The sequence below is a fragment of the Dendrobates tinctorius genome, unplaced genomic scaffold (genome assembly GCF_039654945.1).
Source record: "Dendrobates tinctorius isolate UK_male_01 unplaced genomic scaffold, ASM3965494v1 ptg000016l, whole genome shotgun sequence".
Lineage (NCBI taxonomy): Eukaryota > Metazoa > Chordata > Amphibia > Anura > Dendrobatidae > Dendrobates > Dendrobates tinctorius.
Genome location: NW_027361684.1, coordinates 10,686,764 through 10,705,428, shown reverse-complemented (window position 1 = coordinate 10,705,428; position 18,665 = coordinate 10,686,764). Strand labels below are relative to the sequence as shown.

The following is an 18,665-nucleotide window of genomic DNA, read 5'->3' as shown; positions in this document are numbered from 1 at the left end:
TTCTATGAAACGGATAGAAAGAAAAAGAGTTTGTTGCTCTAAGCAACTAATCAGATCTCAGCTTTCATTTCTTAACTGTCTCTGGTAGAAAAAAAGCTGTGTAGTGATTGGTTGCTATTGGTAACAAAACGATCGTTTTCGTAAATCTGCCCACTTTTTTGGCATCGGCCTAGTACATTTTTATAGTCTTAATCAGTTGAATAGAAACATGTATTGAGCAAAAGGCAGATTTTCTTTTATCTTGGGATGTGTGCACATCGTCTTTTTCAGGCAAGATCACTAATAAAACCATCTGAGAAAGGGCCCAGAAAGCGCTCAAAAGAATAAACAAACATTATTTTTTATGTAAAAACTAGATGGAGGCATGATGCTATCGCATCGGGAAGGCGGTAATGTCACGATGGGGGCAGGCTTTGCAGCGTTGAGAATCTCTCCCCCCCCATGTGCTCACCCACCTATCCTCTCTCTTTCCCCATGTGCTGACTTCTCCCGTCTGTGCTCTCTTCTTTGACCTGTCTACCCCATGTGCTATCCCCCTTGTCTGCTGTCTCTCTCCTTCCTGTGCTGTGTTCTCCCCTCATGTGCTGTCCCATTTGAGCTGTCTCCCCCCTGTGTCTGACCGTGTACAGAACATACCACAGCTCCTGGGCAGGAGAGGAAGCAAAAGACAATACTGACATTACAGCAGTAGATCGCAGAGGATACATTTTGTGAGGTAAAATATTGTTTAAAAACAGTTAGTGAAATATTTTACCTCACAAAATGAATCCTCTGCGATCCCCTGCTGTAATGTCAGTATTGTCCTTCCTCCCCTGCCCAGGAGATGTGGTATGCTCCGTACATAGTCAGACACAGACAATTTTTAAAATGAACTTTCGTTCGTGGGAAAACCCCTTTAATGTGACCAGCTTCCTCTGCCTGTAGACACGTCATGCATTTGCCACCTGGATTAGCCGAATGATTCACTGCGCAGAATTCACGCAGGCGAAGTACGGCAGTGTTCCACTGGTAGTACCGCACAAGAGGCTGCGTGAGTGTGTGTGTGGTACGTACAGCGTATAGAGTGTGTGTGTGGTGCGTACAGCGTATAGAGTGTGTGTGTGTGGTGCGTATAGTGTGTGTGTCGGTGTTCCGCTAGTGGTACCGGGCAATAGGTTGGTACCAGCAGCAGTTTCCATATTGAGACACCCATCACTTGGGTGTCTCAATATGACGGTCGGTGAACTTCCTCCGCTTGGAATTCTGGGATACGGGGACATCTGGACAGAACAGGAAATAAAAACATTACAAGGCAATTATATAAATAGGCTATTTGTTTTGTCTTTCAACCCAATTTAGCGGCCAAGCAGTTGAAAGATGTGAGTTGACCATTCTTCAGGTATTTTTCGCTCAAAAGACGCCCACGACTGGAGTAGCACTTCTGGTGCAAAATTACGCCTCTAATGTGGCATAACTTCTTATGAAATTGGGAGCTGCCATGCTCTGCCCACTTTGAGCTGGTTGGAAATGGCCTGACTATGCCAAAAGTTGCAAAATTTTGGTGCAGGTTCTTGGTGCGCAAAAATATTGCCTCTTATCAACCGGGCCAAAAATCTGCAACTTTTCATAATGTTTACTCCTGAAAAACGGCCCAAACACCTTGCTAAATCGACCCCTAAATTTGCACTGTGTAAAGGACCATTGAAATGTCTGTGAAAAAATTGTCTAAGCCTGGACCGCTAATGCTCAGATTGGCCATGAGTTGTGCATTAGGTGTGGTAACCTGTAATTTTCCATTGTTGTGGAGAATTGTGGTCCTTACTAGTGATGAGCCAATGTTCTCGTGTAGGTACCAGCAGGTTCTCAGGATGCAGTGACGAGACACGAGACTGAGTGTGATTTTGGAAAGTAACGTTTATGAACTGAAGCCGCTAGGGCTATGCTGAGCAACCAAAAAGGGATAACAACAATTGTCCACGCAGGGACTCAACAACAATAACAATACTTTTCTTATCAAGAATGCGACAAACCCAGCAAAGCCGGCTATTATGGGCCTTGCGATGGCCGACTATGGGTCCTTATATCCTAAAGTCAACTTATCCTTCTGGACGCCCTTTGGTGTCGCTGGTGCGTCTGCTTCGGCGTCACGGATGTGGCTGCTTTGACGCCGCTGCCGCTAAGTTCAGCTGCTGAAGAATGGCCGTGACCCCTGGGCGTCTCAGCACCCAGGAGGAGTTGGGGCACAACAGGCCCTAAAGGATCTTTGCTGTTGGGTCGCAACAGGCCCTGAAATAATCCTGCAGCTGGGGGCACAATAGGCCCTGTAGGATCTGTGCCGTTGGGGCGCAACAGTCCCTGGGGTATTCCTGAAGCTGGGGGCACACCAGGCCCTGAAGTTTCTTTGCCTTTGGGGCGCAACAGTCCCTGGAGTATTCCTGAAGCTGGGGGCACACCAGGCCCTGAAATTTCTTTGCCGTTGGGGCGCAACAGGCCCTGGGGTAATCCTGAAGCTGGGGGCACAACGGGCCCCGAAGTAATCCTGCAGCTGGGGGCGCAACAGGCCCTGAAGTAGTCCTTTGTGGAGATGACCCCCCTGTAAACACAGCGGGGTAGGACTTGCAGAAAGTCTTATCAGGCTCCCGTGCCAAAGAGAGGTTGTGTCGCAGTTTCCAGAAGTGACCGTTGGCAGGCCTACGCTAAGGGTTCCTCTGTAGACAGGAAGTAGGCCTCAACTGCTGACTGTGACGAGATGGCGTCCACTGCCGTCGTTGATGAAGAGGCCGCAGCCGCGGGCTGAGGCAGGGAGTCAGTGGGAAAGCCGCCGCAGCGGGCTGATGTGAAATCTCAGCGGCGGCTCTGGGTTGCGGACCTGCCGCACCAGACCAAGGAACAGCGGTAACGGCTGTGGCTGACCGTGGGTCGGGCTCAGATTCGAGTAAAGCACAAGTCTCTTGTCGGTGAGTTCGTCGCTTACCCTCCACAGACCCCCGATGGTCTCCCCGTGGAACAACGTCAGTTAAGCCGGCTCTCTCTCTCCTCCACGGCTTCCTGTCTCCTGTCAGCCTCTCTGCCAACTGAACTCTCAGTGCGCTCCCTGCTCCTTTTATCCTCGCTCTGCCCCCTGTTGCCCTGTCACCTCCAGTCGTGCCCTTTCCTTCATTGCCCCCCCGGTACCGTTCCTTAAGGAACCCAGATGGCGACCCCCCTGGTTCCGGCACAGACACTCTACGGGAGTCCTCCTCCCCACACTCGGATAACGTGTTATCGGAGCATGCTTGAGTGTTATCCAAGTATTTTGGGCGTGCTCTGATATTATGTTCGGGTCCCTGCTGCTGCATGTTTTGCTCCTGTTAGCCGCAACACATGAGGGGATTGCCCAACAACCACAAAACATGCAGCTGCAGGGACTTGGAAGATAATATCAGAGCACGTCCAAGATACTCGGATAACACCCGAGCATGCTCCGATAACGTTATTCGAACACATTCACTCATCACTAGTCCTTACGTAGGTTTTGCAGCCGTGAATGTTATAGAACCATGAAATGTAATTACGGAGGTTTCGCACAGTATATTAGGTATTTGTCACACGCAGCTCATTTATGATGACTGTTTGCTTTTTGTTTGTTGACTGCTGGATTTATGTATCAGCAAATGCTTTTATTTCCAGACTTAAAATATAAGTCCTGTTATATCCTCCTTCAGTACGAATGTAAATCAATCTTCCTGCCAGTATCACGTTATTGTATCCATTACCAGTGACCTGTGTTATCTCGAGTCAGCGGCATCTATCAGCAGGCGAATCTACATAAGTCTTATCCATTACTGTAATTGTTAGGAGGCATCTCAGCGATCAGGTAACCGTTTGGCAATCATTCCTGCCTTAACTCTAAACCCCTTTGCAGCCCCATCAGAATGCCACATATGCAGCAGAGCTTAAGAGATGGAATGACTATGATACCTCCTGTAGTAAAACATTACAAATATACTGTATATCGGGGGTCTCAAACACGCGGCCCCTGGGCCGCATGCGGCCCCTGAGGTGGGTATTTGTGGCCTGCGGTGCACCACATGTCTCACTCCCTGAGGCAGGGGGAAGGCACGCATTCAGGAGCGGCGATGGCATTGGCTGTTCTGTGTGCACACACTGCACAGGACCTGTGATGAGGTCACAGGATGGGGAGGAGTCAGGGGTCACATGATCAGGAGCCTCAGTGTGTGCAGGACGGACGCTGCTGTCTGTGTGCTGGTTGCCATGGTACTGGATGAAGGTAAGTTTATGCGTGTGGTCAGGAGGGGTTTACAGGGTGGATGGAGCAGAGCCCTGTGTGTTCGAGGCGTATGGGGCGGACCCCTGTGTGTACGAGGTGTATGGAGCGGAGCCCTGTGTGTATGAGGTGTAAGGAGCGGACCCCTGTGTGTACGAGGTGTATGGAGCGGAGCCCTGTGTGTATGAGGTGTAAGGAGCGGACCCCTGTGTGTACGAGGTGTATGGAGCGGAGCCCTGTGTGTATGATGTGTAAGGAGCGGAGCCCTGTGTGTACGAGGTGTATGGAGCAGAGCCATGTATGTACGAGGTGTACGGAGCCCTGCGTGTATGAGGTGTACGGACCGGAGCCCTGTGTGTGCGAGGTGTATGGAGCGGAGCCGTGTGTGTACGAGGTGTACGGAGCCCTGTGTGTATGAGGTGTACGGAGCGGAGCCCTGTGTGTACGAGGTGTATGGAGCAGAGCCATGTATGTACGAGGTGTACGGAGCCCTGCGTGTATGAGGTGTACGGACCGGAGCCCTGTGTGTGCGAGGTGTATGGAGCGGAGCCGTGTGTGTACGAGGTGTACGGAGCCCTGTGTGTACGAGGTGTATGGAGCGAAGCCATGTATGTACGAGGTGTACGGAGCCCTGCGTGTATGAGGTGTACGGAGCGGAGCCCTGTGTATGCGAGGTGTATGGAGCGGAGCCGTGTGTGTACGAGGTGTACGGAGCCCTGTGTGTACGAGGTGTATGGAGCGAAGCCATGTATGTACGAGGTGTACGGAGCCCTGTGTGTATGAGGTGTACGGAGCGGAGCCCTGTGTATGCGAGGTGTATGGAGCGGAGCCGTGTGTGTACGAGGTGTACGGTCCTGTGTGTTCGAGGTGTACGGATCGGAGCCCTGTGTGTTCGAGGTGTACGGAGCGGAGCCCTGTGTGTACGAGGTGTACGGAGCGGAGCCCTGTGTGTACGAGGTGTACGGAGCGGAGCCCTGTGTGTACGAGGTGTACGGAGCGGAGCCTCGTGTGTACGAGGTGTGCGGAGCCGCGCGTGTATGGGTTGTATTAAGTTTGAAAGGAATGCGGCCCCCAGCTCAAATTTTTTTTTATGTGCGGCCCATTTACTCTGCCGAGTTTGAGACCCCTGCTGTATATGATAAAAGCTCGCAAAGTTTACTGATTTTGTATTTTCTTTTTTTTCTGCGGCAAAAGAATATAAAAATCAACCAAACATACAATTTCCTTCAAATAAACAGCAAATGTACACTTCTCAGAAAGGTGATTGCATCCTAGGATTAATTATAGGCTATTCATGTTTCATCTGTATAACATTTAGGGTCAGCTCGCATGGTGATATAAAAGCTGGCAAGTATTCTACAGCAGAAATTGAGGCAGATTTCCTCTGCGGATTTCCTGTGAATAAATTTCATGGTTGCCAACTGTCTAGCAATTCCTGGACAATCCGAAAAATAGAATCGTAGAGTTAGAAGGGACCTCCTGGGCCATCTGGTCCAACCCCCTACTCAAAGCAGGATTTGCTAAATCATCCCAGACAGATGTCTGTCCAGCCTCTGTTTAAAGACTTCTATTGAAGGAGAACTCACCACCTCTCTTGGCAGCCTGTTCCACTCGTTGATCACTCTGTCAAAAAGTTTTTTCTAATATCTAATCTGTGTCTCCTCCCATTCAGTTTCATCCCATTGCTCCTATTCTTTCCTTGTGCAAATGAGAATAAAGATGATCTTTCTACAATGTGACAGCCTTTGAGATATTTGTAGACTGCTATTAAATCTCCTCTCAGTCTTCTCTTCTGCAAGCTAAACATTCCCAAATCCTGCAACCTTTCCTCATAAGACAGGGTTTGCAAACTGGTCACCATTCTGGTCACTCTTTTCTGAACTTGCTCCAGTTTGTTGATGTCTTTTTTCAAATGTGGCGCCCAAAACTGGACACAGTATTCCAGATGAGGTCTGACCAAAGAGGAGAATAGAGCATTAATGACTTCACGTGATCGAGTCTGTATGCTTCTGTTAACACACCCTAGAATTGCATTTGCCTTTTTTGCTGCTGCATCGCACTGTTGAATCATAGAATCGTAGAGTTGAAAGGGACCTCCTGGGTCATCTGGTCCAACCCCCTGCTCAAAGCAGGATTCGCTAAATCATCCCAGTCAGATGTCTGTCCAGCCTCTGTTTGAAGACTTCCATTGAAGGAGAACTCACCACTTCTTGTGGCAGCTTGTTCCACTCATTGATCACTCTAACTGTCAAAAAGTTTTTTCTAATATCTAATCTGTGTCTCCTCCCATTCAGTTTCATCCCATTGCTTCTAGTCTTTCCTTGTGCAAATGAGAACAAAGTTGATCCTTCTACAATGTGACAGCCCTTTAGATATTTGTAGACAGCTATTAAGTCTCCTCTCAGTCTTCTCTTTTGCAAACTAAACATTCCCAAATCCTGCAACCTTTCCTCATAAGACAGGGTTTGCAGACCGGTCACCATTCTGGTCGCTCTTTTCTGAACTTGCTCCAGTTTGTTGATGTCTTTTTTTAAAATGTGGTGCCCAAAACTGGACACAGTATTTCAGATGAGGTCTGACCAAAGAGGAGTAGAGGGAAATAATGACTTCACGTGATCTAGACTGTATGCTTCTGTTAATACATCCTAGAATTGCATTTGCCTTTTTTGCTGCTGCATCACACTGTTGACTCATATTCAGTCTGTGATCTATTAGTATACCCAAGTCTTTTCACATGTGCGGTTGCTTAGCCCTATTCCTCCCATTCTGTATATGCTTTTTTCATTTTTATTGCCCAGATGTAGTACTTTGCATTTTTCCCTGCTAAAAACCATTCTGTTAGTTGCTGCCCACTTCTCCAGTTTATTTATATCTTTTTGAATCCTCTCTCTCTTCTCTAGTATTAGCTATCCCTCCTAGCTTTGTGTCATCAGCAAATTTAATCAGTTTACCCTCAATTCCTTCATCTAAATCATTGATAAAGATGTTGAACAATACAGGGCCCAGGACAGAGCCCTGTGGTACCCCACTTGAGACATTCTTCCAACTGGATGTGCAGCCATTTATGACCACTCTTTGGGTCCGATCACTAAGCCAGTTATGAATCCACCTAACAGTTGCCTTGTCCATTCCATACTTAGTCATTTTTTCAATAAGGATTGTATGAGATACTTTGTCAAATGCTTTGCTGAAGTCAAGATATACTATACAGCATTTCCTTGATCCACCCAATCAGTGATTCCGTCATAGAAGGAAATTAAGTTAGTCTGACATGACTTATTAGTTACAAACCCATGCTGACTCTGTTTAATCACTTCATTCTTATCCAGGTACTGACATACATGTTGTTTAATAATTTGTTCAAAGATCTTTCCTGGTATAGAAGTCAGACTCACCGGCCTATAGTTGCCTGGGTCCACCTTCTTCCCCTTTTTGAAGATAGGAACAACATTTGCTCTTCTCCCGTCTTCTGGGACTTCTCCTGTTCTCCAAGAATTTTCAAAGATTACGGAGAGGGGTTCAAAAATTTCTTCTGCTATCTCCTTCAGTACTCTGGGGTGTAATTCATCTGGACCTGGAGACTTGAATTCATTTAGGTTAGCTAAGTGTTTCCTCACTATCTTTCTGTTTATAGATATCCTGGATTCTTCTATTCCCTTAATAGGACAGTGAAGAACAGTTGATGTTACATTTCCTTTCTGAGAGAAAACAGATGCAAAATAGGAATTTAAAAGTTCGGCCTTCTCAACATCCTGTCTTACCATTTCATAATTTTCATCCTGTAAAAATCCTATAGCATCTTTGACTTTTCTTTTACTTTTGACATATCCCCAAAATCCTTTATTATTGCTTTTGACATCTCTTGCAAGCCTCAATTCATTTTCAGCTTTAACTAATCTGATTTGTGCCCTGCAGGTTCTGCAGACAACATTATATTCTTCTTTAGATATGCCTCCCTCTTTCCATTTTATAAACATTTTTTTCTTCCTTTTTAGCATGTGCTTAAGTTCTGTGTTCATCCATCCTGGTTTCCTTAAATGCTTCCTATTCTTCCCTCTTTTCGAAATTGTTAACAATTGTGCTTTGAGAATTTCATTTTTCAAGATTTCCCATCCTTCCTGGACATTTTTGTCTTTAAGGATATCCAGCCATTGGATCCCTCCAATTCTCTTTCTGAATCTCTTAAAATCTGCCTTTCTGAAATCTACCCTTGACGTCTGAGTCTTCACAGGTCTTCCTCCTCTAGTTATCCAAAATTCTAAAATAGCATGGTCGCTACCTCCTAGGGTCCCAGCCACTTTTACCTCCTCAACCATTTCCTCCCTGTTTATAAGGATTAGATCCAAGGTAGCAGTTCCCCTTGTTTTCTCCGCTACCTTTTGGAAGATAAAGTTGTCAGCAAGAGAGGATAAGAATTTCCTTGACCTGTTAGTTTTGCCTGAGAGAGATTCCCAACAAATGTCTGGATAGTTGAAATCTCCCATGACAACTATGTCATATTTTTTGGAGAACTTGGTCATTTGATGCATAAAGACTCATATTCAGTCTGTGATCTATTAGTATACCCAAGTCTTTTTCACATGTGCTGTTGTTTAGCCCTATTCCTCCCATTCTGTATATGCTTTTTTCATTTTTATTGCCCAGATGTAGTACTTTGCATTTTTCCCTGTTAAAAACCATTCTGTTAGTTGCTGCCCACTGCTCCAGTTTATTTATATCTTTTTGAATCCTCTCTCTCTTCTCTAGTATTAGCTATCCCTCCAAGCTTTGTGTCATCAGCAAATTTAATCAGTTTACCCTCAATTCCTTCATCTAAATCGTTCATAAAGATGTTAAACAATACAGGGCCCAGGACAGAGCCCTGTGGTACCCCACTTGAGACATTGATCCAACTGGATGTGCAGCCATTTACGACCACTCTTTGGGTCCGATCACTAAGCCAGTTATGAATCCACCTAACAGTTGCCTTGTCCATTCCATACTTAGCCGTTTTTTCAATAAGGATTGTGTGAGAAATAATAGGGCTCTTCTTTCCCCTGTCTGTAAAAAAAATTGACATGGCGGTGATGTTTTTTTTGAAGCTGGAGAAACTTGTACAGATTATTATGATTTGTAATTATTATCATTTTACAGTTAACAGTGAATGCTGATAAGTTCATGTCAGAATTACGGGCTGTAGACATGTATGACTTAACATTTAATAATTAATTCTGCCTTTCTAATATGTTCGTAAAAAATATTGGCTGTTCGTGAATATTGGATACGTTGTCCATAAAAAATAAAGAGTTAAAGGACTTGTCAGGCCTTATGGTAAAAGTCTGCAGTCACACTTATGTGACTGCAGACTTATGAATCTCTGGTGCCGGTGCTGGGAGCGACAGGCACGTGACTGCAGGTACAGTCATATGTAAAAGTTTGGGCACCCCTATTAATGTTAACCTTTTTTCTTTATAACAATTTTGGTTTTTGCAACAGGTATTTCAGTTTCATATATCTAATAACTGATGGACTTAGTTATATTTCTGGATTCAAATGAGGTTTATTGTACTAACAGAAAATGTGCAATCTGCATTTAAACAAAATTTGACCGGTGCAAAAGTATGGGCACCCTTATCATTTTCTTGATTTGAACACTCCTAACTACTTTTTACTGACTTCCTGAAGCACTAAATTGGTTTTGTAACCTCATTGAGCTTTGAACTTCATAGCCAGGTGTATCAAATCATGAGAAAAGGTATTTAAAGTGGCCACTTGTAAGTAGTTCTCCTATTTGATTCTCCTATGAAGAGTGGCATCATGGGCTCCTCAAAACAACTCTCAAATGATCTGAAAACAAAGATTATTCAACATAGCTTTTCAGGGGAAGGATACAAAAAGTTGTCTCAGAGATTTAACCTGTCAGTTTCCACTGTGAGGAACATAGTAAGGAAATGGAAGAACACAGGTACAGTTCTTGTTAAGCCCAGAAGTGGCAGGCCAAGAAAAATATCAGAAAGGCAAAGAAGAAGAATGGTGAGAACAGTCAAGGACAATCCACAGACCACCTCCAAAGACCTGCAGCATCATCTTGCTGCAGATGGTGTCACTGTGCATCGGTCAACAATACAGCGCACTTTGCACAAGGAGAAGCTGTATGGGAGAGTGATGCGAAAGAAGCCGTTTGTGCAAGCACGCCACAAACAGAGTCGCCTGAGGTATGCAAAAGCACATTTGGACAAGCCAGTTACATTTTGGAAGAAGGTCCTGTGAACTGATGAAACAAAGATTGAGTTGTTTGGTCACACAAAAAGGCGTTATGCATGCGCTGTATTGTTGACCGATGCACAGTGACACCATCTGCAGCAAGATGATGCTGCAGGTCTTTGGAGGTGGTCTGTGGGTTGTCCTTGACTGTTCTCACCATTCTTCTTCTCTGCCTTTCTGATATTTTTCTTGGCCTGCCACTTCTGGGCTTAACAAGAACTGTACCTGTGTTCTTCCATTTCCTTACTATGTTCCTCACAGTGGAAACTGACAGGTTAAATCTCTGAGACAACTTTTTGTATCCTTCCCCTGAAAAGCTATGTTGAATAATCTTTGTTTTCAGATCATTTGAGAGCTGTTTTGAGGAGCCCATGATGCCACTCTTCATAGGAGAATCAAATAGGAGAACTACTTGCAAGTGGCCACTTTAAATACCTTTTCTCATGATTTGATACACCTGGCTATGAAGTTCAAAGCTCAATGAGGTTACAAAACCAATTTAGTGCTTCAGGAAGTCAGTAAAAAGTAGTTAGGAGTGTTCAAATCACGAAAATGATAAGGGTGCCCATACTTTTGCACCGGTCAAATTTTGTTTAAATGCAGATTGCACATTTTCTGTTAGTACAATAAACCTCATTTGAATCCAGAAATATAACTGAGTCCATCAGTTATTAGATATATGAAACTGAAATACCTGTTCAAAAACCAAAATTGTTATAAAGAAAAAAGGTTAACATTAATAGGGGTGCCCAAACTTTTACATATGACTGTATGTGATTTGCATTCATGTAGTCACGTGCCAACTAGATGCATTGACAGGCTGGACGGGTTTAGTTGGTTTATGACCGCCTGCTCCCGGCGCCAGTACTAGAAAATCCTAACAGTTGCACTGTGCGCACACTGTGAGGATTTACAAGTCTGTAGTCAGAGTAACTGCAGACTTGTACACTAAGGCCGGACAACCATGATGTGCTGGCAAATTTTCTTTATTGTTGTTCTTCTGTGTATGTGTCTGAGGAATATGCAAAAATAAGCAGCATGCTACTTATTTCCATGGCGCTTTGAGGTTTTTTTTCAGCAGAAGGAACAAGCTGCCTGAATTTATTTGCTACTTTTGAATAGGGTTTTGGAATCTCCACTTACGTCAATGGGGAGATTTGATGCAAATTCCCCATCAAAGTCAGGGTCAAATCTGACATATAAATGGACCTTTGAAAATCTTTTCCTGGAACCAGGTTACGGTAATTTCTTGAAAATTGGCACAAGCAATAGTCTGAAATGACAGTGAAGGAAATGTGCTATAATTATATAATACAGTGAAGGAAATAATTACTTGATCCCATGCTGATTTTATAAGCTTGCCCACTGACAAAGACTTGAACAGTCTATAATTTTAAGGGTAGGTAATTTTAACATTGAGAGATAGAATATCAAAAATAAAATCCAGAAAATCACATTGTATAAATTATATACCGTATATACTTGTGTATAAGCCAAGTTTTTTCAGCACACTTTTTTGTGCTGAAAACGTCCCCCTTGGCTTATACTTGAGTCAATTGTCCAGAAAGCCGGCGGGGAAGGGGGAGTGGCGGAGCAGCAGGTCACAGAAGGCAGGAGCTGGCGGCTGTGGCTGTCACTGTGCCCGCTGCTAAAGAGAAATGAATATTCATTTCTCTTATAGCGTGCAGTTACACCCGCAGCGATTGCTTCCAGAAGACATCCTACTCACCTTCCTGGGCGCCCTCGTGGAGTCGCTGCATCTCGTTGGTTCCGGCGCCAGCAGCATTTCCTGCGATCACGTGGCCCTGCTCATTAAGGTAATGAATATGCATGCCTCAACACTTCCATAGGTGTGGAGTGAATACTCATTACCTTAATGAATCGTCAGGAAGAGCTACTGGCACCGGAACAAGGACAGCGATGGGGGAGCCATGCATACAACGACAGGGACAGGGGAGCCATGCATACCAGGACGGCGATGGGGGAGCCATGCATACAAGGATAGGGGATAAGGTGCCATGCATACCAGGACGGCGATGGGGGAGCCATGCATACAAGGATAGGGGATAAGGTGCCATGCATACCAGGACGGCGATAGGGGAGCCATGCATACAAGGATAGGGGATAAGGAGCCATGCATACCAGGATAGCGATGGGGGAGCAATGCATACAAGGATAGCAGATAAGGAGCCATGCATACAAGGATAGGGACGGGGGAGCCATTCATACCAGGACAGGTATGAGGGGACAATGCATACCCGGCTTATACTCGAGCCAATAAGTTTACCCAGTTTTTCGTGGCAAAATTAGGTGCCTCGGCTTATACTCAGGTCGGCTTATACTCTGGTCGACTTATACTCGAGTATATATAGTAAATTTATTTGCATTTTACAGTGAGAAATAAGTATTTGATTCCCTCCCAACCATTAAGAGTTCTGGCTCCTACAGACCAGTTAGACGTTCCTGATCAACTCGTTACCTGTATTAAAGATAGCTGTCTTGCATAGCCACCTTTATAAAAGATTCTTGTCCACAGACTTATATTAATCAGTCAGACTCTAACCTCTATAACATGGGCAAGACCAAAGAGCTTCATAAGGATGTCAGGGACAAGATCATAGACCTGCACAAAGCTGGAATGGGCTACAAAACCATACGTAAGACGCTAGGTGAGAAGGAGACAACTGTTGGTGCAATAGTAAGAAAATGGAAGAAATATAAAATAACTGTCAATTGACATCGATCTGGGGCACCATGCAAAATCTCATCTCGTGGGGAATCCTTGATCATGAAGAAGGTGAGAGATTAGCCTAAAACTACATGGGAGGAACTTGTTAATGATCTCAGGGCAGCTGGGACCACAGTCAGCAAGAAAACCATAGGTAACACATTATGCTGTAAATGTTTAAAATCCTGCAGTGCCCGCGAGGTCCCCTTGCTCAAGAAGGCACATGGGCAGGCCCATCTGAGGTTTCAAAATGAACACCTAGATGATTCTGTGAGTGTTTGAGAGAAGGTGCTGTGGTCAGATGAGACAAAAATTAAGCTCTTTGGCATTAACTCGACTCGCCGTTTGGAGGAAGAGAAATGCTGCCTATGACCCAAAGAACACCGTCCACACTGTGAAGCATGGAGGTGGAAACATTATGTATTGGGGGTGTTTCTCTACTAAGGGCACAGGATTACTTCACCGCATCAATAAGAGTATGGATGGAGCCATGTACCGTAAAATCCTGAGTGACAACCTCCTTCCCTCTGCCAGGACATTAAAAATGGGTCGTGGCTGGATCTTCCAGCAAGACAATGACCCAAAACATACAGCCAAGGCAACAAAGAAATGGCTCAAAAAGAAGCACATTAATGTCATGGAGTGACCTAGCCAGTCTCCAGACCTGAATCCCATAGAAAACTTATTGAGGGCGTACAAGCTTCGAGTTGCCAAGCGACAGCCTCAAAATCTTAATGATTTAGAGATCATCTGCAAAGAGGAGTGGAGCAAAATTCCTTCTGACACGTGCGCAAACCTCATCATCAACTAGAAAAAAAAGTCTGACTGCTGTGCTTGTCAACAAGGGGTTTGCCAGAGGAGTCAAATACTTATTTCTCATATAAGTATAATTTGTACAATTATATATATAATTTATACAATGTGATTTTCTGGATATTATTTTTGATATTCTATCTCTCAATATTAAAATTAACCTACCCTTAAAATTATAGACTGTTTATGTCTTTGTCAGTGGACAAACTTACAAAATCAGCCAGGGATCAAACAATTATTTCCTTCACTGTATATGAACTTATTTTTTGTTATCTTTTCTCAAATGTTTTGTAGGCACCCATCGAAAGTGAAACAACTTTATTGTCAAAGGGATCTTTTGGCTTCAGCAAATGAATGTTATAACGTTGCATAATGAAAAGTTACACAATTTTCTAATATACTTTTTATGGTAATTCTTCATGGTTTTCAAGATCTTAGCTCACTGTAATTTAATATGAATCTTATTGTTTATTGCCAAAGAGTAGAGATTTCTTCTAGTCATATGATGTACACACAAGTGCAAGGTTTGTTATATTATACAGAAATACAGTTGCAAACTTATGTAAGTTGTAACCTTGGAGTAAACAAATTAAGATTTCTATTAAATAATTGCAAGCAGTGATCTTGGAAATTATGAGGAACTGTTTCAAGCATTTACGGTATATAACTTTTTATTAAAGATAAAAACCTTTAAAAGGGTTGCCTCATCTTGCTGTATAGAAGCTTTCCTGGGTGCAAAATGCTCCAGATTGATAGAAAATTGAGAGCAGCATCATCCTGCCGCTGGCCTAAATTGTGTACTCTCCAATGCCGCAAGCAAAGGCGCTCTGAGTCGGTGGCCCTGAAGCTGACCAGATCAAGCAGCTCTGAAGCTGACCAGATCCATCAGCTCTAAAGCTGACCAGATCCATCAGCTCTGAAGCTGACCATATCCAGCGGCCTAGCCATATACAGAGCAGCGGTATAGCAAAGAGCTTGTAAACACTGCACTCCTTGCCTAGGAGACTGAACGCCGCTGATATACTGAAGATGTGGCCGATAAACTAGGCAACAAGCAGTAAATGATAAAATTAAAAATGAACCCATTTTTGACAGCAGAGAAGATTTTTTAATAAGAAGTAAATTGCAAAGTTGATTGTCATTCAAGAATTTTGCATTCTTTTTTATTTTAAACTAATTGAGAGTTTGTAAGTGCTACGCTATTTGCTTTGGAGTTTGACCATCCCTGATAGACTGCACAAGTGGTAGGTAAACTAGGCAGAACTTGAGAATAATACAATTTCTGAAACCATGATAGCCCTATTACCTGTCATGATCCCGCGGGATCTGACAGTTTAAATGCACAAAGTGAACTTTTTTTTCCTTTGGCTTGGTGCCAAAGTATGATGTGATTGCCCCCGGTGGCCATTAGAATTATTACACGTGGTGTGTTTCATTCTAAGTTGCCCGGTGGTGGTGAGTGGTATCGCACCTTAGTTCAAGGGATAATGTGCACGCAATAACAAATCAGGTGTTAGGCTCTATAAAAGGGAGCCAAGCGGGTTCAATGACTGTTGGTGATATTGTGTTTTAGTCATTCATAAGGAAGCCTGGTTGAATGAAGGAGCTGAACATGAGTCCTGCGCAGCTCAGCCAGTGGGGACGAGTGGCAGCTATGTGGTCTGCAAGAAGGGCTGGCATGGCGTGGTGGAGTCACAGTTTATGGTGTCGGCAGGAGGTATTTGCATGGCTTGGTGGAGTGGCGACGATGGTGAGAGTTACACTCACCATGCTGGACCTGGTTGCTGAGAGCTGGACTCAAGCATGCTTGACTTTTTGGGCAGAAGCTGAACTCATCGTTTGGACTCTGTTACTGGACTGCTGCAATTGGTGGTGGACTCTGCTCCAAGGCTGCACTATGGTGATGGATCCAATTATGGTGATGGATCCGGGTGGAGGAGAAGATGCACACAGGTGGTGGGCTCTGTTGCTAGGAGCGTACGCAACAGAGCAAAGCTAAGTGGTGTTTCTCCTGTTTTATCATCTTTCCTCATGTGTGTTTTAGTGCAGTGGTGGGATTAGTTTCCGCACCGACCAATTCCCTAGTGAGGGTTTAGGTCAGGACGAGCTAGGGTTTTTAGGTTTCTGTTGCGCGCCCGGTGCGGAACCGGCGTAGGGAACGTTAGGAGTGCAGGGACACTGGCTCAGGGGAGCTCAGGAGGTCTCCACTTCCCTATTCCCTATCGCAGGGCCCACCATTGTTAATGTTTCCCAGGTTTCCCTTATTGTTTAAATTCGCCTTACTGGAGGCGGGGTTTCCAGACTTGTATATACGTGTAATGTCTAAATTCGCCAGTTGGAGGCGGTGTATCCAGCTGCACGTGTTTATTATTTAAATTCGCCCCACTGGAGGCTGTGTATCCAGGGTCACGGGTGTCTTATGGGTTTGCCTTGCGGTACTCGCTGCATCCAGACACACGTGACCGTGACATTACCAGGGCTGTAGAGTCAGTAAGCCAAACCACCGCTTCCGACTCTGACTCCTCAATTTTCCTGGCTTCCGACTCCAATTCCAACTCCACGACTCTGACTCCCCAGCACTGGTCACTACTGAGCATGTGCATAAAGTGCAGCACAGATTCATCTCATCTACATCTCCCCAGCACTGGTCACTACTGAGCATGTACATAAAGTGCAGCACAGATTCATCTCATCTTTGACCCCACAGCACAGGTCACTACAGAGCTTGTTCATAAAGTGCAGCATAGATTCATCTCATCTACATCTTCCCAGCACTGGTCACTACTGAGCATGTACATAAAGTGCAGCACTGATTCATCTCATCTATGACCCCACAGCACTGGTCACTACTGAGCATGTACATAAAGTGCAGCACAGATTCATCTCATCTATGACCCCACAGCACTGGTCACTACTGAGCATGTACATAAAGTGCAGCACAGATTCATCTCATCTACATCTTCACAGCACTGGTCACTACTGAGCATGTACATAAAGTGCAGCACAGATTCATCTCATCTTTGACCCCACAGCACAGGTCACTACAGAGCTTGTACATAAAGTGCAGCATAGATTCATCTCATCTACATCTCCCCAGCACTGGTCACTACTGAGCATGTACATAAAGTGCAGCACTGATTCATCTCATCTATGACCCCACAGCACTGGTCACTACTGAGCATGTACATAAAGTGCAGCACAGATTCATCTCATCTATGACCCCACAGCACTGGTCACTACTGAGCATGTACATAAAGTGCAGCACAGATTCATCTCATCTATGACCCCACAGCACTGGTCACTACTGAGCATGTACATAAAGTGCAGCACAGATTCATCTCATCTATGACCCCACAGCATTGGTCACTACTGAGCATGTACATAAAGTGCAGCACAGATTCATCTCATCTACATCTCCACAGCACTGGTCACTACTGAGCATGTACATAAAGTGTAGCACAAATTCATCTCCTCTACATCTCCCCAGCACTGGTCACTACTGAGCATGTACATAAAGTGCAGCACAGATTTGTCTCATCTATGACCCCACAGCACTGGTCACTACTGAGCATGTACATAAAGTGCAGCACAGATTCATCTCATCTACATCTCCACAGCACTGGTCACTACAGAGCATGTACATAAAGTGCAGCACAGATTCATCTCATCTACATGTCCACAGCACTGGTCACCACTGAGCATGTACATAAAGTGCAGCACGGATTCATCTCAACTACGACTCCCCAGCACTGGTCACTACTGAGCGTGTACATAAAGTGCAGCACAGATTCCTCTCATCTATGACTCCACAGCACTGGTCACTACTGAGCATGTACATAAAGTGCAGCACAGATTCATCTCATCTACATCTCCCCAGCACTGGTCACTACTGAGCATGTACATAAAGTGCAGCATAGATTCATCTCATCTACATCTCCCCAGCACTGGTCACTACTGAGCATGTACATAAAGTGCAGCACAGATTCATCTCCGCTAAAAGCCGAGATCCTGTCATCAGGAACAGAACAGACATTTATGGGACGTTTCATAACGTTTCAAAATTATTATGAAAACATTTACAGCACATCCTGCATTGTACTACCGAACCCAATGTATTATATATTTTAGGAGTCGGTCCATTTTCTACCAACTCCATAAAAATGGACACTGATTCCATGACTCCACAGTCCTGTGTATGACACCCCCATTTAGTACTCAATGTCTTGAGTAAATGGAGAGGGTGCAACAGTATCTGTAGTACTTTTTCTATGGACCACGCCACAGTCTCCGTACATTCTTGGGACAACTTCACATCAAGTTGTTGACATATCCACAAGTGAAATATTTCCAAGACATCGTAATAATTGTTTATTTCTTTGTTATCCAAAGTATATCATGAAGCCAAAATGTCTTTTGGCTTGATGATCTACTTTGGATAATAAAGGCAAAAAAAACTTGACAATGGGTATTCGCGATTCCTATAGATTTCTTCCCCATTTACTTTAAGATTGCCGACCCAATAAATTATGACTCGCACACCTTTACTGGATAAATTGGCCACGGCAGCCTTTTATTAACATTTAACAAAACATTTACAAAACAATGTTCCCAAACGAGGGGTGGTCCTCGAGGCCC

General features: G+C 44.5%; 1 protein-coding gene across 6 annotated transcripts in view; it reads left to right on the top strand.

The window, feature by feature from the left end:
* Positions 1 to 18,665, top strand: part of ANKRD13B (ankyrin repeat domain 13B) — a 281,995-nt gene that overhangs the window by 17,146 nt on the left and 246,184 nt on the right. Inside the window, exon 1 of one of the 6 annotated variants that reach the window (XM_073565450.1) lies at positions 4,229 to 4,249. The exons of the other annotated variants lie outside the window; for them this stretch is intronic. Coding sequence (XP_073421551.1) covers positions 4,244 to 4,249 — 6 coding nt within the window. The 5' untranslated portion in view covers positions 4,229 to 4,243. Of the gene's footprint in view, positions 1 to 4,228; positions 4,250 to 18,665 lie in introns of those variants that run through there. 6 annotated transcript variants of the gene reach the window in all.